The following is a 26,893-nucleotide window of genomic DNA, read 5'->3' as shown; positions in this document are numbered from 1 at the left end:
TAGCCTTGGATTAAGGGGCTTTCCCATGAGCCCACAGAGGTAGACTGACTCAGCCTAGCTACCTGGTTCCACACAGAAGAGCTACCATAACAAGTACCTGAATATTTGTTCTCACTACTGAGTGGAATCTAGAAGCACCAAGCGATTCCCCACCTTTTCCAAAAATAGATATGCTGGTGTGAGACACTCTCAAAGCCTAGTTCCATCATTTTAGAAAAAGCAACCCTGTTAATACCCAGATTATGGCCCAGTGGATGTCAGGTTCTGCACACCCATGCTCACTACCTTCAGTGCGTACCAACCACAGGCTCAACTGTCTCTAATTTTTTCTTCAGTCCTCTTTCAGCAGGGAAAAGATCATATGGTATACCACCCTCTTCTCATCTACAAAGTCAGAAAAAATGCTGACTGAAACAAAAATGGACTTAATGCTGTTCTCATCAGGTCAGAAGCTCGATGAGATCAATGACTCTTTTCTTTAATGCTGAATCCCCCAACACACACACACACACACACACACACACACACACACACAGGCGCACGCACAGTGGGTGGGGGGGACTTTCTGATGTCTCTTCTTATAAGAACACTAATCCTATCAGATTAGGGATCTACCCTATAACTTCACTTAAACTAATTAACTCCTTATAGGCTCTATTTCCAAAGATAGTCATGTTGGGGGTTAAGACTTCAATACAGGAATTTTTGAGAGGCACAATTCAGTCCACAGCATTGGATGCACCCTTTCCAATTAGAAGACATGTAAGTACCACACATGATCTCATTTAATCCTTACAACAACCTGCAGCTTAAGAAGAAAACTAAAGCTTAAGAAGTTAATAATATACCCACACAATATAATATTATGTATTTCTTTATTTAGTTTTAGGAACTTCCTTCTCCTTATTTATTTGTTTGTTTGTTTGTTTGTTTGAGAGAGAGAGAGAACATACATATACACAAGGGGGCAGAGGAAGAGAGAGAATCTAAGCAGGATCCACAGGCAGTATGGAGCCAACTCGGATCTTGATCCCACAACCTTGAGATCATGACTGGAGCTAAAATCTAGAGTCAGACACTGAACTGACTGAGCCACTTAAGTGCGCCACAATGTCGTATTATTTGATGCAACATAGATGAACCTTGAAAACATTATGCTAAGTAAGAGGGGCGTCACAAAAGGCTACAAGTTGTATGAATTCATTTATATGAAATGCCCAGAACAGGCAAATGCACAGAGACAAAAAGTAGATGAGTGGTCGCCAAGGGCTTAGAGAAGAGGGGAAAGGAAAGGTACAGGGTTTCTTTTGTAAAGAAACAAAAATGTTCTGGAATTAGATGGTGATATAACTGCACAAGTCTATGAATATAACACAAACCACTGGATGGTACACTTTAAATGAGTGAATTTTATGGCATGGGAGTTATTTAAACTGTTACTAAAAAGAAGAAACTTGCCCAAGGTCACACGGCTGGTAAATGGCAGCCCCCAGATTCAAACTCAGGTTGTCTGATTCTAGAACCTGTGCTCTCAACCTTTATGTAGCTCTGATTACTGTTATTCCCTAAAACAGGTGAAGACACCAGCAAATTAAATGGTAGGTAATCAGTTTGGGCATAATTCCAATCACAAGTATGAAGGAGACAATCATTGGAATCCCCCGGACTTCCAGGATCAATATACACTAAGCACGGTTAATCTAGTAAAACTTCTTAAAAGATTCTGAACTTGTTAAACCAGTTAATCTAGAAGGGAAACAAAACAAAATTGAAAGGGGGAATATCCTAAAAGGAAAATGACCAAAAGTCCTGTGAGGCCGCAGCAAGGATTTTTTTGGGCTAAGTAACATGTAAATCCAACGGTGTGACATCCATGCTTACTGCCCGCCTATGGCTTTCCACCAAACACATCTCTGTAGATGCTCTGTGGGTGATGGCCCTCCATGACCTGGCTACATGGCTTCCTCTCGGCCTCGTCTCCTCATTCCACCCCACTGCACTTGCCCTCCCCACTGTCCTCAGCTTTCTAGCTTTGGGGGTGACTCATATTTGACAATCAGGTTTCAACTCAATGTCCCTCCTCTGACAGACCTTCTGGCTTCTGTGACATCCAAATCATGTTGGCCACCTCCACGTGTGGCTCCTCTGATCACATATGATCTGTCTTTAGTGAGTGAGTGAAGCTCTATGGTGGGAGATGGGGACCCTCCCCATCCTATTCCCAGCAGCATCAGCACCACTGTGGTCCCAGGCATACAATGGATGCTTGCTCAACATTTGCTGAACAAACACATCTCTGCCAAGATATGTCTCAGCAAGTCGGGGCCTTACTTGTCCACACTATAAAAGCACAGAGTCAGCAAGTCCCCCCTGTCAGGAACCCACCTCAGGTAGTCTTCATAAGCTGGCAGCACAGGCCTGGCAAACGCATGAACCATTTAGATTCCGTGGCCACCGCTTTGATTAGTTTGTGTTGATATCCATATGCTCTCATTCCTTCACTGAGCCCACATACTTATCATATACATTTTTCTTTCCTATTCTTCAACAATTTAAAATTGTTGTAAATAGCACGGCCATTCCATGGTAGAAATGGGATCCCTCTTTCCTCAAAAGCTCTTTCAGTTCCTCTGTGACTGATTAATTTAGTTTACTCTAACATGGATCAGACTTTTTAGTTAACCCCAGCCATTGAAAGTCACTTAAACTAGAGACATACCCAGTCCACACACATCATACTTTTATACAATTCCCCATCTCTGGGTCGCACCAGAATCGCACAATCATGCTGAGCTCAGAAGACCCGAGACTCTGCACCAGGGAGATATCACACAAGTACAGACAGCTCTCATGCCTCCTTTCCACTGCATTTACTTTTCCCTATAAAGACCTCCATTTTCTCCCAGCTCAGTCTCTAATCTCCACCTGACCTCATCTCTATTCTTGCCCAGCCCGAATATGGATACTTAACTACCCAAGTAATTCACCAGTATTCAAAGAGCTGTGTCTCCACTCTTCTTCCCCTATGCTACCACCAGAACACCTGATCCATAATCTGCTTCCTTTTTTTCTTTCACATGCTTAACTGATGGAGCACACCAGGTTAAGGAGGAAAAAACAAAACAAAACAAAACACCATCAGGAAGAATAACTCAAAGACTGACATGTAACACATCATTTCTGATGACGGTTGCTCATACATTGTTCAACACAACCTTGTTCACCCATCCCTCCAGCAATTAGCCTAAATTTTCATCATTTTCCTCACCCTCAACCCATCCTCCCTGACCATCAAATCCCCACGGCAGATAAGGCTATCCTCAGGAAGGAAATCTCAAGAGGCATTTCCCAAATGCCATTCCTTCACCTCCAAACCAATCTCTACGTGCATTTACCCATAGGTTGGGAATGCACTGTCCCTCCTGGTTCAAAACCACATTCTGCCCTTGTGCTGTTGGTCTCGTGACTTTTTGTCCTCACCCAGATCTGGCTCCGTAAATTAACTCCTGTCTCTTCTGCATCTTCACCTCTCCCTCTTTCTAGCTCCCATTGCTCAGCCTGTTAACTTGCTGTGTTACACCTACCAGCCCATTGCTTGGCCCCAGTGTCTTCTACTGGCCACTGCCCTCCTCCTCTTTCCCTCTCACCCAAACCTCTTCGGTGGACACCTGCTGTCTTCACATCACCTCCTCTCAGTCACTGCCAGCCTACTGGGATGAGGCTTCTGCCCCCAGAGCTTCACCGAAACTTACTGCCTTCAGACCTGTCATAACTTAATGGATAAATACAAAGGGCATCTTGGCTCCTTATCTCATTAGATCCTTTTGGATGTGAGGCCATAAATCACATCTTTTTTTGTGAACTTCTCGATTTATTCCTTCTCCTGATTCTCCCCCCGCCATTTCTCTGAGCACTCAGTCTCTGTCTCTTCATGGGTTTCTCTTCCTCTCCTCAACTCTTTTTTTATTTTTTAAAGATTTTATTTATTTATTTGACAGAGAGAGATCACAAGTAGGCAGAGAGGCAGGCAGAGAGAGAGAGAGAGGAGGAAGCAGGCTCCCCGCCGAGCAGAGAGCCCGATGCGGAACTCGATCCCAGGACCCTGAGATCATGACCTGAGCCAAAGGCAGCGGCTTAACCCACTGAGCCACCCAGGTGCCCCTTCTCCTCAACTCTTAACTATCCTCCCAGCTCATGTTCTTGTTCTACCTACCCTCCCTGGGCAACCTCACTCACAACCATCCTGGTCATTATTTTTTTTTTTTAAGATTTTATTTATTTATTTGACAGAAATCACAAGTAGGCAGAGAGGCAGGCAGAGAGAGAGGGAGGGAAGCAGGCCCCCTGCTGAGCAGAGAGCCCGATGCGGGACTCCATCCCAGGACCCTGAGATCATGACCTGAGCCAAAGGCAGCGGCTTAACCCACTGAGCCACCCAGGCGCCCGTCCTGGTCATTATTTTTTTTTTTTTAAAGATTTTATTTATTTATTTGACAGACAGAGATCACCAGTAGGCAGAGAGGCAGGCAGAGAGAGAGAGAGAGAGAGAGAGGGAAGCAGGCTTCCTGCGGAGCAGGGAGCCCGACGCGGGGCTCGATCCCAGGACCCTGAGATCATGACCCGAGCCGAAGGCAGCAGCCCAAACCACTGAGCCACCCAGGCGCCCCCCGTCCTGGTCATTATTAACATTATATGGGAATAACTCCCTACAGTCTCCAGCCCCCATCTTTCTCTCTCTTTTATTTAAAAATTTTATTTATTTGTTTGTTTGTTTGTTTGTTTGAGAGACCGAGTGAGTGAGAGAGAGAGGAGAGAGAGAGTGTGCTCACAAGCCACAAAAGAGGGAGAGGGAGAGAGAAGCAGACTCCCCACTGACCAGGGAGCTCAATGCGGAGCTCGATCCCAGGACCCTGAGATGTGATTTGAGCTTAACCAACTGAGCAACCCATGTGCCACTCCAGTCCCCAACTCTTCCCTGAGCTTCAGAGTATTTCACCACCGATCTCCTAAACATGGCCTCATGTATGTCCCAAACCCTTCAAATCAATTCCAATTTCACAGCTTTTTCTCTTTATCATTTAGCCAGTTGTTCCCTGTGTGCCCATTTCATCTGGATACAACCTTCTGCCTAGCTATCCAAACAAGGCACCTGCCAACTTTAACTCTTCATTTTGCTGTGTTATCTACATCCAAGTTTTCCTAATGATTTTTATCAACTGAAGATTTCTTGAGAGCATTTCCTTTCCGTGCCTCTTAGCACTTTCTGAGAGCAGAACTTCTGTTTATTCCCCTTACTTCATTTTTCAGACTCCAGAGGATAATGACCAAGATCTTAAGCATGACATACAAGATCTTCCATGAGTTGAGATGTCCCTGGGCCTACCTATCCTGACTCATGTCCCTCTGCCTCCGCCTTGTAATTTACCAAAAAGTTCAACAAAAATCTCGTGCTTCCTGAACATGCCACACAACAAGATGCCCCTGCCTCCTTAGCACACACTCTTTCCTCTGTCTACATACAGCTCTCCATTTCCTCTCCCCCTTCCACCCACCCCCAACACTTCTCCCTCATGAACTCCTGCCCTCCAAGATTTAGCTCAACCATCACCATTTCCAGGATGACTTTTGACACTCCTCCTGCCTGCAGAGCTGCCTCTTTGGTGCTTGCATAGCACCCCATGCTTATCTCTAGCACAGCAAATCTCACACTCTTCTAAAATTATGTATTTATCTATCAGTGTTTCCCAACTAGACTATAAGCTCTCCAAGACAAGGACCACTCAGAGTATGTACTCAACTTGATTCCTCTGCATGTTAATACTAGAGATCAATAATGTTCTGAGGTGTCTTCAGACCTCTATGTCCAATGGACACCCCAAGTGAGCTTTCCTTGGTCATGGGGGGCTCTGTTGTGGCCATGATGTCTTCATGTTCAAAACACATGGCAATGTTGGTTGCTATCACCACCCTTCAGCCTGGAATGGCAGTCTCCATTGCAGTACAAGTTAAAGGAATAGAGGGCCTTAAACAAACTAAAATTAGCCATTCCTTGCTACTCAACATAGTTTAAGATTTGGCAAGACAAATCTCTTGGGCAGGTACAGTGCTGACACAGCAGGATGAAAGACACTCAACCAATGCCCAGCAGACTCAAAGAGGAAAACCTGCAACACCTTTACCACAGGAAATTCTGAGTTCTGCTGATTCATTCTGACTTAAAGCTGCAATAACACTTGAGTAAGGAGCACCCATGCTGACTCTGCACTTTTTTCTGCAGAGCTCACAGAATTTGGCATACAAGAAATTTAATAGTTGTTCTTTATACTCTTTTGCAATTTCTCAGATATTGACTGTGGTCACCTACGTTATAGTGTCTGATAGCATTATGTGGTGTCTTTCTGGCAAAGATGCCGTCCTGGTCAAAATACTGCTAAGAATGTAAAATAATGATTGGAGCTCCCTCAGTTACAGAAAATCATACAGGACATATCTTTCACCAAAGAAAGTCTCACTGCTAGCTCAATTAGAAGCTAAAGAGTCCTGCTTAAGTAAATAGCTCTTGTTCAGGCTTTGTACAAAGGTATCTGTACAACTGGTTCTAACCTGGGAAACAGCATTTAAATATCAACATAAACTCATGTTCAGAGAAAAGCTAAGTAAATTTTCATTAGGAACAAATCCCTAAGAAACTGTACTAGAGAAAATTATAAAGCAAAGAACCTTCTCAACATCAGCATTGCAAGTTATCACTGTCTTTGTTCTTTGTACGAAAGCCATGCAAACTGCATAATGAAAAGTAAAATGGAAGAAATTTCTAGACTTACATCTAATTATACTTGAGTCAGTGATTTATCATGCTTCCTATATATAGTAATCATTATAGTTAACATTTAATTAACTAGCATTACTTCAATATTTATTCCATCGAAAATCATACTAAGTACTCTATCTGAGATATTTAACAAGTTAAATGTTAAATGCCTTTTCTTTCAGGAAAAGAAAAAAAAGAATTAACCTCAGGCTTTTATATTTTTCTTTAAGTGCAATATGACATAATCGCTAGAAAATATCAATTGCTTCAACAAAGGCACTATTTTGACTAAAGCATCATTAGGAAGTAAAGTTTTATTGCACTTGCTTCTTAGCAGGATTATTATAACTAAATACTTACTTGTTCAGTGTGAGGTCAAGAATGAATTTAGAGCCAAAGGCTTCAATCTGGAAGCTTGCCTGGGCCAGATGGACAGCCTATGGATTCAAAGAGACAGAAAGAACTTTAGCTTCCTTTCCTGTCTTTAAAGCTGATTGTATGGATATCAATGATACTAAATAAGAAAAACATTTTTATGGATTGATGCACTTCTTCTGAGATTCTTGGGTAACAATCCATTTCTTTTTTTTTTTTTTTTATAAGATTTTTTTTTTTTAAAGATTTATTTATTTATTTGACAGAGAGAAATCACAAGTAGGCAGAGAGGCAGGCAGAGAGAGAGAGAGGAGGAAGCAGGCTCCCTGCTGAGCAGAGAGCCCGATGCGGGACTCGATCCCAGGACCCTGAGATCATGACCTGAGCTGAAGGCAGCAGCTTAACCACTGAGCCACCCAGGCGCCCAGCAATCCATTTCTTTAAAAAGATACTAGGTACATTGTCGTGGCTTCACTTGGAAGACATAAATACCTGTGTAGCAAAGAACTAATAAAAGACAATCAGTCCTTTAAAATGAACCCATTGTGATAAAAATCAAAAGCATATTCAGCTGGACTTTCAAAGTGACTATGATGAATTATGCAAAAGGCTGACTAATTAAGGCTTGATTTCAGCCTATTTTTGTGCACAAAGCTAATAAATTCTTTCTGCACACCTAAGTGAAAAATCATGTCAGTGCTCGGCTCTTCATCAGAAACTGGAACTTTCTCTAAATGGTGTATCAGCAGAATGTGTCAGTAAAATGCAACCTTTTCCCTTTGGAAAGCACTTAGAACCATGCCCCTTGTGAATATTCAGAGTTTCTGTCCCCTTTAAGGGTCACACATTTACAAATACTGCTGTTATTGTGCCTTAGCTCTATATACAAAGATTATCTCATCTAAACATGAGTCATATGTACTAAATGTTGAAGATTAATTTAGTTCATGGAAGTATCTTTAAAAAATGCAAATTAATGAATCAATGTAGTTTTGTTAAAGTACCACCCAAGATAAAATTCTCCTTTATCTCCCATCAGATAAAAACAAAAACAACAACAACAACAACAACCAAACAAAGAAGGATAAATGCAACACCTACAGTCGCTCCCTCTCCCTAATCACAAACATCCTTCCTGCAGACTTCATTCCTAAGGCTCAGTGGTGTCACAAATCATCTATGACGTGGTCCCTAGTCAAGCACAACTGCTGATGGGATAATCACTATAATAACCAAAATACAAAATAAAAAGGAAATTAACAAATATTAAATTTTAAATACAAAGCAATAAGAAAGAAGGAGCCCAAATCCCTGACACCTTGGCACACCACACCAAACCCCAAAGAACCATGTAGAACAGGGTCATCGCACTTGATCTGGGCTTCCTGCATGCAGACAACTACATGACAGAGAAAGAAATTACTGTCTTGTTAAATGAGGTCTCCATCAGCAGTAGCAGAACCTCTATCTTCTGACACAAATATCATATACCCTTTAATCTAAATTCATTCTGTGTCTTGAAGCCTTAATTTTTACATGAAGATTTTGATGAATAATTTGTACAGGGGGAAATTTTTCCATTTCTGAGTCCCAAAAGTTTAAAAAAAAAAAAAGAAAACTTACTTCCTGAGGAATAAGATAAGCCCTTGGGCCTATTTTCTTTTAAGAATATTAAAGAGGGGTGCCTGGGTGGCGCGGTTGGTTAAATGACTGCCTTCGGCTCAGGTCATGATCCTGGGTCCTGGGTTCGAGTCCCACATTGGGATACCCCTGCTGGCCCTGTGGAGAGCCTGCTTCTCTTTCTCCCTCTGCCTGCCACTCTCCAGGCTTGTGTACTCTCTCTCTATCTCTCTCTCTCTCTCTCTGTGTCAAAGAAATAAATTAAATCTTTTAAAAAATATATTAAACAGCTAATTAGAGTTCATTAATGTCACCCTGGCCCTAAAAAGGTGATAAATGTACCTCCTTGAGTAACTTTATAAACACTAAAAAGACCTGACAGTAACCACTAAAAGGCTGACCTTACATCAAATAAGCAATGAGACAAATACGAACCCCAACAAAAGCCTGTTGTAAAATAAAGTAGCTTGTGGGAACCACTTACCCCATGTTCTAGACTTGGTGGGAGTAACACAATTTGACTGTCATTAAATAAGTTGATTATGAGTCAATGTGACAAGATTCAGTTTAATAGAATTTAACGAAGGTGCTACCAAATAACATTAATATTGGGATTTTCCTTTTGTTTTTTATCTATTAAGTCCCACTGTGTGCATAAAGAGGTTTAGGACACAGCCCCTGCCCTCAAGGGCTGTCTTCGGGGAAGCAGGGAGAGCTGCCAGCCTCAGTAGGCTTCAGGGGCCACAGGAACCATTCACTGACAAGGTGAAGTTTAAAAAAAATTTCCAAAAGATGACTAAGAATCCACCTGCCAGGAGAAGAAGAGATGTTCAGGGCACAGTGGAAAACATTTGCAAAAATAGTTTTAAAAATGAAGATGGGAAAAAAGCCTTTTCAAAAAAAATTTTTTAAATTAATGTGGCCCATAAAGAAAATAACTTTTAGAGGAAATGTCAAACACTGAATCTGAAAAGGTGGGCTTTGTGTGATGTGCTCAATGACATGCCTGATCTCACAGACAGATGTGTGGCCAAGATAGCAAGCTCACCTCGAAATGTGCCCCATGCTTACTCTGCACAGTGTGTGGCACACGACTTAGCATCACCACCATCACCAGCATCAGCACCGGCACCACCATCTTTACCACCAACAGCAGCGGCAGCACCACCACCACTGGCACCATACCCACCAGCACCAGCACCGCCACCATCACCACCACCACTACCACCACCAGCAATAGCACCATTACCATCAACACCAGCACCAGCACCACCACCACCAGCACCAGCACCACCAGCACCAGCACCACCACCACCAGCACCAGCACCAGCACCACCACCATCAGCACCATTAACAACAACATTATGATACAAACATATTGACAGACTATTCTCTACAACAACTGAAACAATCACAATGCCATCAACATCCCTGTTTCTCCATAGGGAAAGAAAAAAATCCGATTGTAGTACCTTAATCAGTAAGAAGGTTTTAACATTTTAACTTATTGTAATGCAAAGAGGCAGCACATTTTCCTATAAAAAGACTGAAGATTTCCTCAAGCGTTCATCCTCCTGCATATACCTCAAAGAGAATTGGTATACTCGTCTGATATCTGTATCCATGTTTAAAAATTTCAATAAATACAATGGTGTACGTTATGTTTCTTATGTTGCCTTCTCTTTCCATTGTTATATGAGCATTTGTACAGAGTATAGATTCTTCCCTATATCAAAATAAGTACCCGACAAATGCTACTTTTCTCTATCATTCTTTTATTTCTCCTCTGTCTTAGACATGACTAAAATAGCTTTTAACTTCTGGAATCTCTGCATTCCATACCAACTGATCATGTTTTATTTAACAAAATAGTATGCAGTTTTGACAATTGTCAAATTTAAATATGTTTCAAATCAGGTAAAATAAGTCCTCCTCATTATTGTTTTCCAAATCACATTTTTGGATATTCTTCATTTTTACTTCATATTAACCTACTTCTTCCAAATGACCAAAAAAATTAGAAGAATGGCCAAGATGAGTAGAAAGCTTTATAATACGCAGCCACATCACTTAGTTTATTAAATATTTTAGAGATGACTAACTGACCAGGACCACTAAAACCCCTGAAAATACAAAGGCTACCTCAAGTATTGCTCTTCTTTTACAAAGAAGGTACCGTCCAGTGAGGGTTAGAAACGTGTTCAGTAGCACACAACTGGATCATAGGAATACTTCAGAGAAAAGTTCACAAACCACACATAAGGTCATAATGAGTTATTTTCTCCTTTGGTATATCTGTTAAACAGACTTGATGACTAACACTTGTTTTTACAAGGACAGTCACTGTAATTGCACTGGGGTAAGAATGCTGGGTTTTACAGTCAAAGAGCATCATTTCCCGACAAGAATAAGCACATCCCTGGGCTCAGAATTACCACCCTGAAGGGCTGAGAACAGCTGTTGCCTAAGCACCTTGATATTTTTCTTTTGACTCAGAATCTGGCACAGGGAAATTACAGGAGTTCTATAAACAAAAACAACTAAACTCAATTATATACACAAACCTCCTTCACTAAAGAGCAATTTACACATTCAACAATGTGCTTTTGTTTTTCTAGTCCCCCCCCCCTTTTAGGAAATGGCACCTCATGGTATCATATTAAATAACTTTGGAAGATGGTCAGGTTCCCAGTGAAGACTGGCTTTACAGCTTATCATCAAGCAATGTTATGATATTGAGCAATCGTGTATATTACATAAGCTGAAGAGACATGGTTACATTTCCTTGGGACTTAATATTCTAAAACAGTTGACGTGAATATGGACACGAAGACAAGAGAAAATGATGACCCTCTCTACTTACAGAAATAGAAATCAGGCATTTCCCAAGTACATATGTTTTCGTGCAAAAATGCCTCACACATAATGAGTGTTCAATCGGTATTTTTTACTACTTGGCAAGGATTCGTGTGTTCTACAGAGTGCACACATAACTGAAACTAAATATAGGGGTGGAAAGTTTACACTTTCCCAGAATACAGAAAATATTATGAGACTAAATGTCATAATTCAGTAGAAAGTGAGCAACTAGAATTAAGGTATTGATGCAATCAATCACAACGTCATCTGAGCAAGTGATGTGCTTTAGTACACTCTATTATGTGCATGGTGTGGGAAACAGAAGAAACTTTGGAAGAAGTTCTCCTGCTCTTAACATATATTCAGTTTATTTAGGGAGACACTTATTTAAGTAATGAAGAAAACTTATCTGGAGTAGCATAACAATAAAACAAGCAAATGTTTTACAAATGGACTGCAGAAGCCCTGAAGAGAATGAAGCAGGCCTAAGCACACACTAGTGGGAAGATTCCAGCTCTGCCTCCTAAAGAAGAGGGTTGTGGGCTTCTAGGAAAGAAGGTGCTAGAAAGAACAAAATGCTGTCATTAGAGTTAGAACACAGGATTAATAAACTGTCTTTCCTAGTGGACAGATTCATGGAAAAAGTAAAACAGCAAAGTAGCTGATTATTAGTGAGACTGTAGGTAATTTTTTTCTTTGTTCTTTCCCTCACTGCAACAATATTGTTCATTCTATGTTCATTAAAATAGTTTACTTAGAGTGTGTGTTTGCATCTGTGTATATAAACCATAACCTTTTCAGGAACTGTTTTCCTCTTCCTTTATCTTTTTTGCTTCTGGTTTTTTGCCCCTACTCTTGACTTTTCAACAGACCCTCCAAGAGTTTCGACTCCCTTTCCTTCAAATATAGTAGGGAAACTTCATAGACTCTCAAACACCACTTTCTTTTGAGGTTCAGGACATGAGATGGTGTTTCAGAGAAGGTGGATTTGGAAATTCACCAACTAAGTAGGATGAGAGCAGCTACTCTCATCCTAGAAGGAGCCTGCTTTGTTGTAATGGGTTGAGTTGCTGAAGGAAGAAGCTTCATTATGGAGCCTTGTACCAACGTGGTTATACAGAGTGATTTTCTCCGCTTTCTGCATCACAGGAGACACAGAATCCAGTGACCTGAATAATTAAATTAAAATAAGAAATAATCAAGTTTAAACTGGAATAAACTTGAGGAAAAGGCATCCCTTTCTTTAGATCATAGAGGCTTTCCCATAAATAACTAATCTGGGTCTATCCTCCACAGCTCAAGAAACACAGAAATCTAGCTTGTGGAACTTTTTCCTGTACAGTGTAAAAACTCAAATACGTAAATATACCTTAGGAGTTTGAAAGTCCAAAAGGAAACATCAACTGACCATTTTTAATTATACCTAGTTCCAATCCCTTATCCTAAGTTAGCACATTGGTGATCACCAGGATGATCGAGACTCTTATATATAATAATAAAAATAATAATGCCCTAGGGGAGGCTGGGTGGCTCAGTCAGTTGAGTGTCCAACTCTTGATTTCAGCTCCGTGCATGATCTCGGGGTAGTGAGATCGAGCCCCACGCCTGGGGCTGTGCTGAGCATGAAGCCTGCTTGAGATTCTCTCTCTATCTCCCTCTGCCCCTCCCCCTGCTTGTGCAGGCACTTGCTCTCTCAATAACTAAAAAAATAATGCCCTATATTTCTTGTGTTTTAATTATCTCAACCAATCAGAATAATATGGTACCCTGTGCAGTTGAGGTAGTAAACGGATATTTGATTGCCTTTTTATAGAAGAAAAACATTTTTAGAGAAGGAGAGAAGTTAAATGACTTTTTGTTCAAGGTCACACATCAAAAGAAGAAAGATGAAGTGTCTGCTTCAGTTCAGTGAGAAAAAGTGCCAAGTTCACACCAAAAGTCCGCATCCCTCCAAACCTCAGTGTTTTCTGTTATTAAAACATAAATAATAATAATAGCTTGCCAATAGGATGAGGATGAGGATCAAATTATATAATAATGTAACAGAAAGTTCCAAGAAAAGTTTGGCCACATGGAAAGAGCTCAGTAATTTAGGAAGAAGTGGGCAAAGTAGGAGGAGAAAGAGAAAGAAGAAGAAAACTATATTACAGTTTTGGAAAGGTTACCAGTCAGCTCCACCTTAAAAGTTCCCTCCCAAAAAGAGCTGGCCACCTTCTAGAAAATCCAATGTGCATTTATACTCTGCAAAATTTGCCAATTTTATATTTATTATTGCTAATTACCATTAGGCATTATGCTTTGACTTTGTTCACGTTGTCATGTCTTTAAAATAATATGAATCATTTTCCTGTGATGTGGAACAGCTGCAAATGTTACACGAAGGCAATTTTACAAATTAAGGTAATTTGCTCAAAATTCTTCCCAAGATGCATTTAAATAGGTAGCTTGTGGGAGAGAATATCATCATGTTTCCTTCTAGCATGTTCCAATTCACAGGATTACAGGTTAACCCATTAACAAATCTGCACTGAATCCCAACCTGGTGTGAGATAATGGGGCCAAGGTAAAGATCAAGAAGAATTAGTATTTATATCAAAGTTTACAATGCAGTAAGGAGAAGGAGATGAGAAACCACAAAGAATAAGAAACATAATACTTCAATTAAATAATATAATAATGAATATTATTTGTAAAGATGCCATGTAAAACTCAGGAATGATTACTTGCCCAATGTACAGTCTGGGTAACAAGCACATTAAATTCAAGGGGCCAGAACACTGAAAGTTGCAGACAGCTGAGAAAAGTTTCCTGTGAAGTCTTTCTCAGCATTTAAAGATAGGTAGAGTTCAGATAGCCTTAAAATTGATTTCATAGGATGAAATTTCAGAGTGTGTCTAAGTGTTTGCTAACAAACAGAGACTTAAGTAACATGTTTTTTAAGTCAAACCCAGGAGAACTTCCATTCTGGAACACTAAACTGCAGTCCGAATTGTGGTGGGAATTAAAACGCGGCAGTTTATTATAAATTACAGCATTTCATGAGATCAGTAAGTCATGTGAGCACATACAAGTGCAAAAGAATACTAGTGTATTTTGTTACCCAAGCTATCTTTAGCCTTACACTAGGAAGCTGGAGCCCCCACCGTGATGGACATTTCAGAAACATCACCAAAACAGCAGCAACACACACTGTTCTCACAAGACACGGACAGATCAACATCTCCCCCCCAGTGATGGAAGCATGTCATTGCTTGACCTTGTTCTCTGAGCCAACCTAGCCAAGAAAGATAGAACTTTAGTTCCGAGGGAAATCCAGCCAACATTCAATTATCCAATCTGATGATACAGAAAAAAAGGACAGCATGTTGAGTTTTAACTTCTGACCAAATCTTTCCCAAGAGTGCTTTACTAAATAAACCAGTTTTAAAGAGATTCCAGTTTCACCTTCTTCCCTCTTCTTACCTATCCTCACTGGGTTTGAAGTGATAAAACAGATCCTGAAGAGAAAGAGGAAAATGGGCATTGATAATCCAAACAGATACTCCAGTGAATAAATCATGAGTTAGGTGCAATAAAAATTTATTTTTAAAATTCCTTGTGGCCAGGCAAAGAAGAGAAGCTAATAATATTTGAGAGGGGGGCTCTTTTTAGCCCTAAAGAGACACACTAAGATCTTCCTTAGTGATCATTTCGTAACTCAGAAGAACTCTGGAAAAATATATCTTCAGTGACAAAACATCTTTGGACACGTCTATGAGTTGTCTCCTATACATTTATCCCTAGTAATTAATGTTTGCTGGATACTGAGCTGACAGTGCCAACTCGTGAGAAAGACGAAATCATAAGCCACTAGAGCTCTTGCTCTTTGAATATGGACAAATCATTAAAAGTATCACTACAGCTATGTTATTTAGCTTTCATATATTTTCTGAAAGATGAGTAAAATACAACTATGACAACAGTTACCATGGAAACCGTTTCTTGCTGCTGCCTTCCTGAATAGTAACATTTAATTTGATGCATTAATCTAGTAGCTGAGGTATGATTCACCTTTTTTTCTCATCAGTTCCTACATCACCAAACCACACAACCCCAAGGAGTGATTCTCTCTCTGCTAACGCTCTTTGTCATAAAGTAAGAACATATTTTGTCTTTCCAGCCAGAATTATTGAACACCCACTAAATAATCTAAATAAAAGAATAGAAATAGAATATAAGTTTTAAAAAACAAACAACACCAAGCTCCACGCTGAATGTCAGTGACTCATTACATGACAGATTTTTTAATTTGCTTATATAACATCAATACTACCCTGAAAGAAGAAAAGCTTCTGTAAGACAGCCCTCCATGAGGAGGCTTATTTTCCTGTCTGTCGACTCTGGTCCTTGGAATGCTAGCTACAAGAGCCCAGTGGGCTCAAATATCTATCCAGAGAAAGAAAATTCTTTAACTGAGATCTTTATAATGACCACACAAGGATTAGTTAACAATGAATGAATCTGAAATACAAAAAGAAAATTATGATAGAGTAATTACACAGTTCACTTGAGCATTTTTAAATCCAGCAAATCACAAATGATATAAATTCAAGTACGAATTACCAGTTTTCCTAAGAAACTACTGAAAATGTAGAACCAAAGGAAGCTAAACAGACCTATCCAGACCAGATTTCTAGTCCCTTAAGATATTTTTATTCTATTGATCCTCATTGGTGTGTCTCCCACTATTCTTGCCCAGAGCTGATTTGTGTTTGGATCTCTACCAACCCCATTATTTCTAGTTGAAGAAATTCCTCAGGCTACACTTATGAGTTCGTCAGAAATACACAGCTCTGTGACAATGGTATTCCTAAGCAGTCTTTGTTTTCCTTAACTATTCTCTGCAAGATATGTGTCACAAGTTGTATGCTACTGGGTTGATCCTCCTTATGTCTATAAGGACCCAGCTCCTTCTACATTTATGGATTAGAGAGAGTTTTGTGTTTTCTGGTTATCAGTTGTGTCTGGTTCTTTTCCTTTGTTCTGAATTCTGACCTTAGCTATGGCCATAGATGGGTTGCATTCTGCTCTTTTGGATGGTCAGAGTAACTATCAAATGAGGGGCCAACCCAAAAATGGATTTTCCCATTTTACAAACATGTGGGTGCTGTTAGACTTCCTAAGTAACACTACTAAGAACTATTCCTGGACATAGAATCTCAGTTGTCAAGCACCACAGTTTTACTCAAAACAGGCATAAGTATGATACACATACTTTACTCAAAGCTAGATATGAAAACACTAATATTGATGTGACCTCATTTTCTCTAACATTCATCTTTCACAGAATTCTGAAAAACGCCAACAATTCAACAATTCAGCATGTAGCCACGTAATTTTTAAAACTATAATATTTAGAATAGTAACAGTAACACAGAATATCATGCCCATTTTAGTAAGCAAATGATAGATTTCACCATGTCTACAGAATGTTTTAGGTTCATTAAAACTCCATTTTAATTTCCAAATAAGAATCCAAAATTACATGGAATCTTGAAAACATATGAAAATAGAAGTAGTACTTTGGAATATATCTTTGTCTCAGATCAAGTGCTACCTCATTAGCATCTACATCATATATGAAATAATTTACTGATTCAACAAATAATTATTGTATCTACCACATTTCAAGAAGAGTTTGCATTTTTGTGTGTGTTGGGGAGCAGTGGGGAGTAATACAATCAACAAATAAATTAGATGATAAATTAGATGATAAATTCTATAGGTAAAAAGAACTGACAACAATACAACAATAGTAAGGGACATTAACATCCCATTTATATCAATAGATAGATCATTCAGATAGAAGAGATCAACAAGGAAACAATGGGTTGAACAACACATTAGACCAGATGGACTTAACAGATATATACAGAACATTCCATCCAAAAACAGCAGAATACATATTTTTCAAGTGCACATGGAGCATTCTCCAGGATAGATCACATGTGAGGCTACAAAACAAATCTCAATAAATTTAAGAATAAATTAAGAAATTTAACAAATCATATTGAGCATCTTTTCCAACAGTCTAAAACTTCAAAATCAATTATAAGAAAAAAACTGGAAAAACACAAACACATGGAGGCTAAACAACATGATACTGAAAACCAATAGGTCAATGAAGAAATCAAGTTAAAAAATCAAAAAATACATGGAGACAAATGAAAATGAAAACAGAACAGTCCAATCTTTGGGACACAACAAAAGCAATTTTAAGAAAGAAATTTATAGTGATTCAGATCTACCTCAAGAAACCAGAAAAGTCTGAAATAAATAGTCTAAACTTATACCTAAATGAACTAGAAAAAGAACAAACAAAACCTAAAGTTAGTAGAGAAAATAAAGATAATAATAAGAATCAGAGCAGAGGGCACCTGTCTGGCTCTGTCGGTAAAGCATGTGACTCTCAAGCTTAGGGTCATGAGTTCAAGACCCAAAATAGGTGCAGAGCCTACTTTAAAAAAAAAAAAAAAAGAAAAGAAAAGAAAAAAAGATTAGAGTAGAAATACATGAGACAGAGAATGAAAAAAAGCAATGGAAAAGATAAATGAAATCTAGAGCTGCTTTGTCTAAAAGAAAAAAAACTGATAAACCTTTAGCTAGACTCATCAAGAAAAAACAGAGAGAGGTCTCAAATAAAATCAGAAATGAAGGAAGAGAAATAGCAACTGACATCACAAAAATATAAAGAATTCTAAGAGAATACTATAAAAAATTATATGCCAACTAATTGGACAACCTAGAATAAATGGGTAAATTCCCAGAAATATACAATTTTCCAAAACTGAATCAGAAAGAAACAGAAAACTTGAACAGAGTGATTACTAGTAATAAAATTGAACCAGTAATCAAAAAATTCCCAAAAACAAAAATCAGGACCAGATGGAGCCACATGTGAATCCTATCAAACATTTAAAGAAGAATTAACGCCTTTTCTTCTCAAACTATTTCAAAAAATAGAAGAGAAGAGAAAACTTCCAAAATCATTCTATAAAACCAGACCTAGGGGACCTGGGTGGTTCAGTGGGTTAAAGCCTCTGCTTTCGGCTCAGGTTATGATCCCAGGGTCCTGGGATCGAGCCCTACATCAGGTTCTCTGCTTAGCAGGGAGCCTGCTTCCCCTCTCTCTCTCTGCCTGCTTGTGATCTCTGTCAAATAAATAAATAAAATCTTTTAAAAATAAACAAAAACAAACAAAAAAACCAGACCTACCCCGCAGCCAAAACCAGACAAAAACATGACCAAAAAAGAGAACTACAGGTCAATATCCCTAATGAACACAGATGCAAAAATCGTCAACAAAATATTAGCAAGCTGAATTCAACAATACATTAAAAGGATCACACACCACAATCAGAGGGGATTTATTCCAGGGATACAAGGATGGTTCAATATTTCAAAAATCAATGTGATACATCACATTAATGAGAGGAAAGATAAAAACCATATGATCATCTCAACAGACACAAAAAAGCATTTGACCAGATTCAACATCCATTCATGATAAAAACTCTCAACAAGGTAGGTCTAGAGGGAACATACTTCAACATAATAAAGGACATATGTGAAAAACCCACAGCTAATATCATACTCAATTGTGAAAAATGGAGAGCTTTTCCTCTAAAATCAAGAGCAAGACAAAGATATTTACTTTAACCCCTTTTATTCCACATAGTATTGGAAGTCCTACCCACAGCAACCAAACAAGAAAATCACCCCTTTTATTCAACATAGTATTGGAAGTCCTACCCACAGCAATCAAACAAGAAAAAGAAATAAAAGCATCCAAATTGTTAAGGAAGAAGTAAAATTGCCAGTACTTGTAGATGGCATGATACTCTATAGGAAATCCTAAAGATTCTGTAAGAAAGGAAGAAAGAAAGAAATAGACAAAAAGAAACTATTAGTAGTAATGAATTCAATAAAGTTTCAGAATACAAAATCAATATACAGAAATCTGTTGCATTTCTACATAGTAATAAAAAAGCAGAAAAAGAAATTAAGAAAATAATTCCATTTACAACTTCACCAAAAAGAATAAAATATCTAGGAATAAATTTAACCAAGTAGGCAAAAAGAATAAAGTAGGTAAGAGGTACAAAAATTTAGATCTGTATATTATGGAGATGTGATAATATTAAGTGGGGGGGAGGACAAAGAAGGATTTTGAAAGGTGACATTTGGGCAAAGTTTAGGAGGTGAAGAAATAATCCACATGGATAGCTGGGGAAAGAGAAGTCCAGGCAGAGGGAACAGTTAGTTGCAAAAGCCCTGAGGCAGGAGCATATCTGGTATGTTGAAGACTAAGCCAATTTGGGTCAAGTGGAGCAACTTAAGGGGAGTATCACAGGCATGAATAAGAGAAGCAATGAGGTGTCAGTTGTGTAGGGCCTTCTAGCCACTGTTAAGAACTCTGCCTTTTACTCTTCATGAAAGAGGAAATCACTGAGGATTTTAAGCTAAGGAGTGACATGATCTCCTTTCCATTTTTTAAAGTTCACTCGGACTATTGTGTTGACAATCACCCAGTGGCTGAGGGTTGGAGGGTCAAAGGAACAAGAAGATCTAGTTAAGAGACTGTTGCAATAATCCAGGTAGGAGGTGATGGCAGACTTGGGAGTAACATCAGAATTGACAGGAAGAGGTCAGATTCTGGGTATGCAGTGAAAGCGAAGTCAATGGGAGTTGGTTACAGATGAGATGTGGTTAGAGGAGACATGAAATAGAGGAGAGAAGGAAAACCCCAGGATTTTTGGCCTGAAAAACCAGAAGACATAAGCAGTGTATCAACATGGGGAACACTTTCTGGAGAAGGTGGGGATGAGAATTCAAAACTTCCGTTCAGGACCACTAAGTTTGATATGCACCTTATACATACATGCAAGTGGAGATACGGAGAAGGCAGATAGATACAAGGCACAAAGATAGACCTTTCAATTAATGTTTATTGAGTGATTAAGTGAATTAAGAAGTAATAAATGAGGGGCACCTGGGTGGCTCAGTAGGTTAAAGCCTCTGCCTTCAGCTTACGTCATGATCCCAGGGTCCTGGGATTGAGCCCCACATCGGGCTCTCTGCTCAGCAGGGAGCTTGCTTCCCCCTCACTCTGCCTGCCTCTCTGCCTACTTGTGATCTCTGTATGTCAAATAAATAAATAAAATCTTTTTTAAAAAAAGAAGTAATAAATAAGTAAGTGAATAAGCACTAAATGAATGAGTGAATAAGTGAATGAATATTGGGGACACAAGGGACGCCTGGGTGGCTCAGTTGGTTAGGCAGCTGCCTTCAGCTCAGGTCATGATCCCAGCATCCTGGGATCGAGTCCCACATCGGGCTCCTTGCTGGGCTGGGAGCCAGCTTCTCCCTCTGCCTCTGCCTGCCATTCTGTCTGCCTGTGCTTGCTCTCTCTCCCTCTCTCTCTGATAAAAAAAAAATATATTGGGGACACAAAAATATTCCAGTAAAAGAACTAGTGAGGAGTGTATAATTCACCAGATAACTTACTGTCTGAAACAGCAAGTGCTTAAAGGAGAAAAATAAGATATCTTGGGGGGGGGGTATTGTAGAGATCCGTACAAAGCAACCCACTCACTGGGTTTTAAAACAACATTTTCAATTAAAACAGTGCCACTTTGGAACCCAAGAGGTATATTATGCACCACAAACTTCCTCAAAAGAATTCAAGTCCAAGAGCATCACTTTTATATGTCTTGTATGTATGTGCTAAAATTATAAAAGAATGATCAGCAAATGAAGAGGGTAGTTCACTAACAAACCACACAGATTGCATGCATGGATGTATATAAATACATATTAAGTATTCTTAAGAAACAACACAATGCTGATCTTTGATTTCCCACAAAACGATTTCCATATTCTGGAAGTCATTCTATCTTAACTTCTTTTAATATCTTAAATGTGTCACTGCTTTTAGGTATACAATTGTTGTTGCACCTCATTTTAGAGATTTTTAAAGGTACGCATTTATTGATTTTAATTTACTAACTATATCTACCACCTTAGGGGCCTGACCTTAAGTCACAGAAATTAAGGTATATCCCATGCCCTACTAGATAACGCACATTTCTCAAAGTCTCTAGTCAATTTGGCATTAAAGTTTATATTACAAAATTTAGAAATAAGAAGTAAGAGCATTGTATAAATCTCTTCATTCCTACATCTGCTCTTTGGGCTGCTACTTATATTACCAAATGACAGGAAAAAAATTTCTCTTCAATATTTTCTTAAAATCACAATGTTTTTAATTTCAATAGTTTCAAAGAATAAGAAAGAGATAAAGCAATTTTTTAAATTTCATTTTATTTCAATCATAGTTATTTTAGGTCATTTTCTTTTACCTAAAATAAGCAAATAACTCTACCAAGAAAGTATCTAATTAATCATGACTAGAGAGAGCATGATGTTAGGAATACCCGATAAATAGTCTTAAAAAAAAAAAAAACTTCTTTTAGAATATGAAAATCTTTCCACAAATCTAAGACTGTAACATTTAACACTGTTTTATCTTAGCCAAGAAAGAAAAGAGCCATTTAAATTAAAACTTCAAGCAAACTCTTTTCTTTCTGCTTTCCGTTCCAGGTAACACTAAATTAGCTAGTTTCTCATAAAATAGAAAATACAGAGTCTGCAAGAATATTGTAGTAGTTATGTCACGGCAACAAAAGATAAAGTCTCAGCACACAACTAGATTTATGTAGGAAGCAGTGTTTATGTTAAAGGATAGAAAGAACATTGTTCCCATTTTCCTAGCCTAGAGCTTACAAAAGTTCTAGAACACGGTTTCTCAACCTCAACACTATTGACATTTGAGGTTGCATGAATCTGTGCTGCCAGATGTTTACCAACATCCCTGTCCTCCAATCACTAGACGTCAGGATCATCCCACCCCAAGTATGACAACCAAGTCTATCTCCGGACATTGCCAGATGTGCTCTGGAGAGAGCAAAACTGCCCCTGGTTGAGAAACCTTCATCGGTCTGTTCAGGAAATACATGCATTTATGTAGATTCCTCTAGATGCATTGCCTTTATACAAAATTTAACCTTGATTTCAAAGTTCATTTTCAATTGCCACCAAAGCCCTTGAAACAAAACAGCAGGAAGCAGCTGATACCAACAGAAAAGGGGAGTTTGGCTCTTTCAAAAGTTAAATGTTATGTAACCAAGAAGCAAATTCTTAAAATTGATACCATAGAAATCCCCCCAAATTAAACTTAGGTTTAAATCTGTTAAATGAGCTCACTTGTATTCTTCCAAAAATAATGAAGAAATACTGCAACTATCTACACAGTCCAGAAACTTGATCTTCTAGAAGGATGCTTAATGTGGCTTTTTTTTTTTTCCTCTCAAAGTGGCAGCTTCTTATTATCATTTGAAATGTCATTTGGTGACTCAAAAGAAAACAACTGTAATTTAAACAGCAAGAAATGAGGGGGAATAAGTCAGTATGTGGCTTCCGTTTAGAAGTTACTAAGCCGTCTTGCCATGATTAATGTAATGTGCTTTCTCCAGGTCTCTAAATATCATTTAGATACTGGTGGCTCCCATATTGACATCTCATTCCAAACTGTCCCTGAGACCATGGCCAATTTACTCTTCAGCATATCCACAGAGATGACCAAGTCTGCCAGAAGGGCAGACTTTTCTCTTAGCCTTCTTTTCAACTTCCCTCCAGCCCTTTCCTTATTGGAAAATAATAACAATCATCCCAGGAAAAAGCTTTACAGTCATTCTTGATTTCTGTATTAATTTCCTATTACTGCTATAACAGATTTCCATAATTTTGTGACTTAAAACAACAAAAATTATTATCTTACACTTCTGTAGATCCAAAGTCCAAAATCAAAGTCTAGAGTCTAAAGGTAAGGTGTCAGCAAGGCAGTTCCTTTTGGAGGCTCACGGGGAGGATCTGTTTCCTGACCTGTGCAGCTTCTAGAGGATACCTGTTTTCCTTGGCCCCTGGGTCTTTCCTCACATGGCTCCAACCTCTGCCTCCATCATGACCTCTCCTTCTCTGACTCTGACTTTTGGGACCCTTGGGAATACATTGGGTCCACACAGATATTCCAGGATGATCTTCCAGTATCAAAATCCTTAACTTAGTCACACCTACAAGGTCTCTTTCTATCATGACTTATAAGAAGTACATACATTTAGTCATTTAGATGAACAAAAGATATTTCTCATATACATTTGGTCTTCATCCACAGTTCCTGGCTCACATCTCCAAAAACCCTTGGAACTTCCTGAGATAAAAGCAAATGGAACACCATTTGTCATAATATTTGGTCTCTTGTCCTCAGTCCCTAAAATCACTTCAGAGCCATAAAGGTGGAATGATGTCTTGTTATTCATGACAGGCTCCTTTCTACCACAACTGGGTTTATGTTAATGAGATGACTTTTGGAAAGCATCTAAGGATAGGGGCTTGTTCCAGGGGAACCAACCACATACAGGGGTTTGGAAATTTCCACCCCTTGATCTCTCAGGACAGAGAGGTTGGAGGTTAACTGATAGTTAATGATTTCATCAATAATACCTATGTAATGAAACCTCAGTAAAAACCCAAAAGGAGAGAGAGAGTTCAGAGAGCCTTCAGGTTGGTGAACACATGAGGATTTGGAAAGAGTGACCCAGGATGTGAAGCCGTCTTGTAGAACAGATCCTTTAACCTGTGGGATCTGATGTTACCTCCAGGTAAATAGTGTCAGAATTGCTGGTGTCCTGAGAATTGCTTGTTGGTGTGAGGAATCCCTCCACACACTGGAATTTGGTAATTAGAGCCACCTTTGACCATGTGAGGTAATTATATTCACTGGTTCTGGGGATAAGGATGTGGGCATCTTTGGGGGGCCATTATTCTGTCTACCACAACTCCTCCCTTCTACTAGCCTACCCACCTTCAAATCATCAACAAGCTGGAAGCTTACTTCTAATATACACCCCAAACCAACTACTTCCTTGTAACTCCTCTGCAACCATCCCAGTGCTGGCCACAGAAACTCTATCCTGGACAACTGTGACATCTCCTAACTGGTCTCTTTGCTGCCACGCTTGCCCCTCTATAGCCCATTGTCTTTGATGCAGCCAGAATAATCTTTTTAAAAAACAAATCAGATAATGTTATTTCTTTGTTTAAAATTCACTTTAATGGCTTCCCATTACAACCAGAACAAAATCCTAATAGACCTTTCATCCTCTGGCCCCTTTTTACCTTTAGAAAATAATGGCGGAGGAAATACACAATCCTTCCTCCACAGAATTTCTCCCCTTCCCTCTCCATCAACCTTCCAAGGCTGAGAAAGAACTTCCAGCAGTTCACTGAAGGAGGGCACTTGTGTTTCCTTGTCCTTCCACTGTCCCCCGGGTCTCTCCAGAGGCAGAAGGCAGCAACTTACTACTAATTCTAATTTTAAACCCTGCCTCTCAGAGTCCGTCTTGACTGTAAAATCACTGCTAAAACTACCAGAAAATTAAAAATATGTAAGAAATAAAAATCAAGAGGTAAGGGAAAGAAAGGAAGGAGCATAACATAGTGTGATATATTCTTCACATTTCACAGCAAGCAGAGAAAAGATAATATCTTAGGTTGATGGGTCCAAAAATAGGGCAGAAATAAATTATTCAAAGTTAAAAGAACTAAAAATAAAAATTTAGCAGCCCTTGGGGAGTGCTGGGAGAGAGAGAGTTTTACTCTTCATTTTATTCTTTTATGAACTCTGAATTCTTAAATCATGTAAATAGAGTAGAGTAACTACTAATTTTTCACATATATTTACACTAATTTTACAAGTGAAGGTGTATGTGTTTATATATGCAAATTTGTCATCTGTCTTTCACCTACGGTAACATTCCTTTCCCTCTGATTCCCAAGACTGTTCTTTGGAACACCCCCCCACCCCCGACCAGAAACTCCCACCAAGGACTTCTTGGTGATAAATCAGAGGGCATCAAGCATGATCTCACCAGCAGCAATAATCTCTCTGGAACATCATTCTTAGGCCCTTCCCTGACTCTATTTTTCAAAAACTCTTTTCTCCTGGAATCACCTCACACCAACTATTTCTGGATAATTCTTACTCATCTTCCAACATGCCAGAATCTCAGAATTCTGAGAAACGCTAGCAGCATGAAACACGCACATATGCGTGCGCGCGCGCGCGCGCACACACACACACACACACACACACACCCCTACTAAAACTAATAAATGAATTCAGCAAAGTTAGAAAATACAAAATCACACAAAAATTAGCTTCATTTTTATACATGAACAATGTAAGTTCCTACAATGATATTAAGAAAACAGTTCCACTTACAATAGCATCAGAAAGAATAAATACTTAGGAATAAACTTAACCAAGGAGGTAAAAAACTTGGACACTGAAAAACTACAAAAGCACAGATGAAGGAAATAAAACACAAACAAATGGAAAAACACGCTGGGTCCATGGATTGGAAGTCTCAATATTATTAAGATGCCAATACGACCCAAAGCAATCTACGGATTCAGTGCAATCTCTATCAAAAACAGTGACTTTTTTTTGCAGAAATTGAAAAGTCCATCTTAAGATTCATATGGAATTTCAGGGGTCTATACGTAAGCAAAACAATCTTGAAAAAGCTAATATCAAGCTACAGTCATCAAAATAGTGTGGTACTAAATATAAACATATAGACCAATGCACTCAAGAGCCCAGGAATAGATCCTCATGCTATGATCAAATGGTTTTGGTAAAGGATGCCAAGACCATTCAATGGGAAAAAAACAGTTTTTACAGCAAATGGTAAAGGGAAAATTAGATATCCATATGTAAAAAATAAAGTTAGACCCTTAACTTACTCCATATGCAAAAATTAACTAAAAATGAATCAAAGGCCTAAGTGTAAGAGCTGAAACTGTAAAACTCTTGGGAAGAAAATATGGGGGAAAGCTTAATGACCTTGGATTTTGCAATGAGTTCTTGGATACAACATGGAAATCAGAGGCAACCACAACAACAAAATAATTTGAACTTCATCAAAATTAAAAACTTTTGTGCATTCAAGTACACTATCAGCAGAAAGCTCAACTCATGGAATAAGAGAAAATATATCTGATAAAAAATTAATATCCAGGATATATAAAGAACTCCTGCAACGCATCAATAGGAAAACAACCCAGTTA

The 26,893-nt window shown here is 38.8% G+C and overlaps 1 protein-coding gene across 2 annotated transcripts in view; it reads right to left on the bottom strand.

Annotated features, from left to right (window-relative positions):
- ADAM23 (ADAM metallopeptidase domain 23) overlaps positions 1-26,893 on the bottom strand; it is a 171,587-nt gene that overhangs the window by 121,200 nt on the left and 23,494 nt on the right. For both annotated transcript variants that reach the window (XM_059393306.1, XM_059393307.1), the window contains exon 3: positions 7,172-7,248. In XM_059393306.1, coding sequence (XP_059249289.1) covers positions 7,172-7,248 — 77 coding nt within the window. The remainder of the gene's footprint in view (positions 1-7,171; positions 7,249-26,893) is intronic.

This window comes from Mustela nigripes, chromosome 3, assembly GCF_022355385.1.
Source record: "Mustela nigripes isolate SB6536 chromosome 3, MUSNIG.SB6536, whole genome shotgun sequence".
In the NCBI taxonomy this organism is placed as follows: Eukaryota; Metazoa; Chordata; class Mammalia; order Carnivora; family Mustelidae; genus Mustela; species Mustela nigripes.
This window is presented reverse-complemented; position numbering and strand designations above follow the sequence as displayed.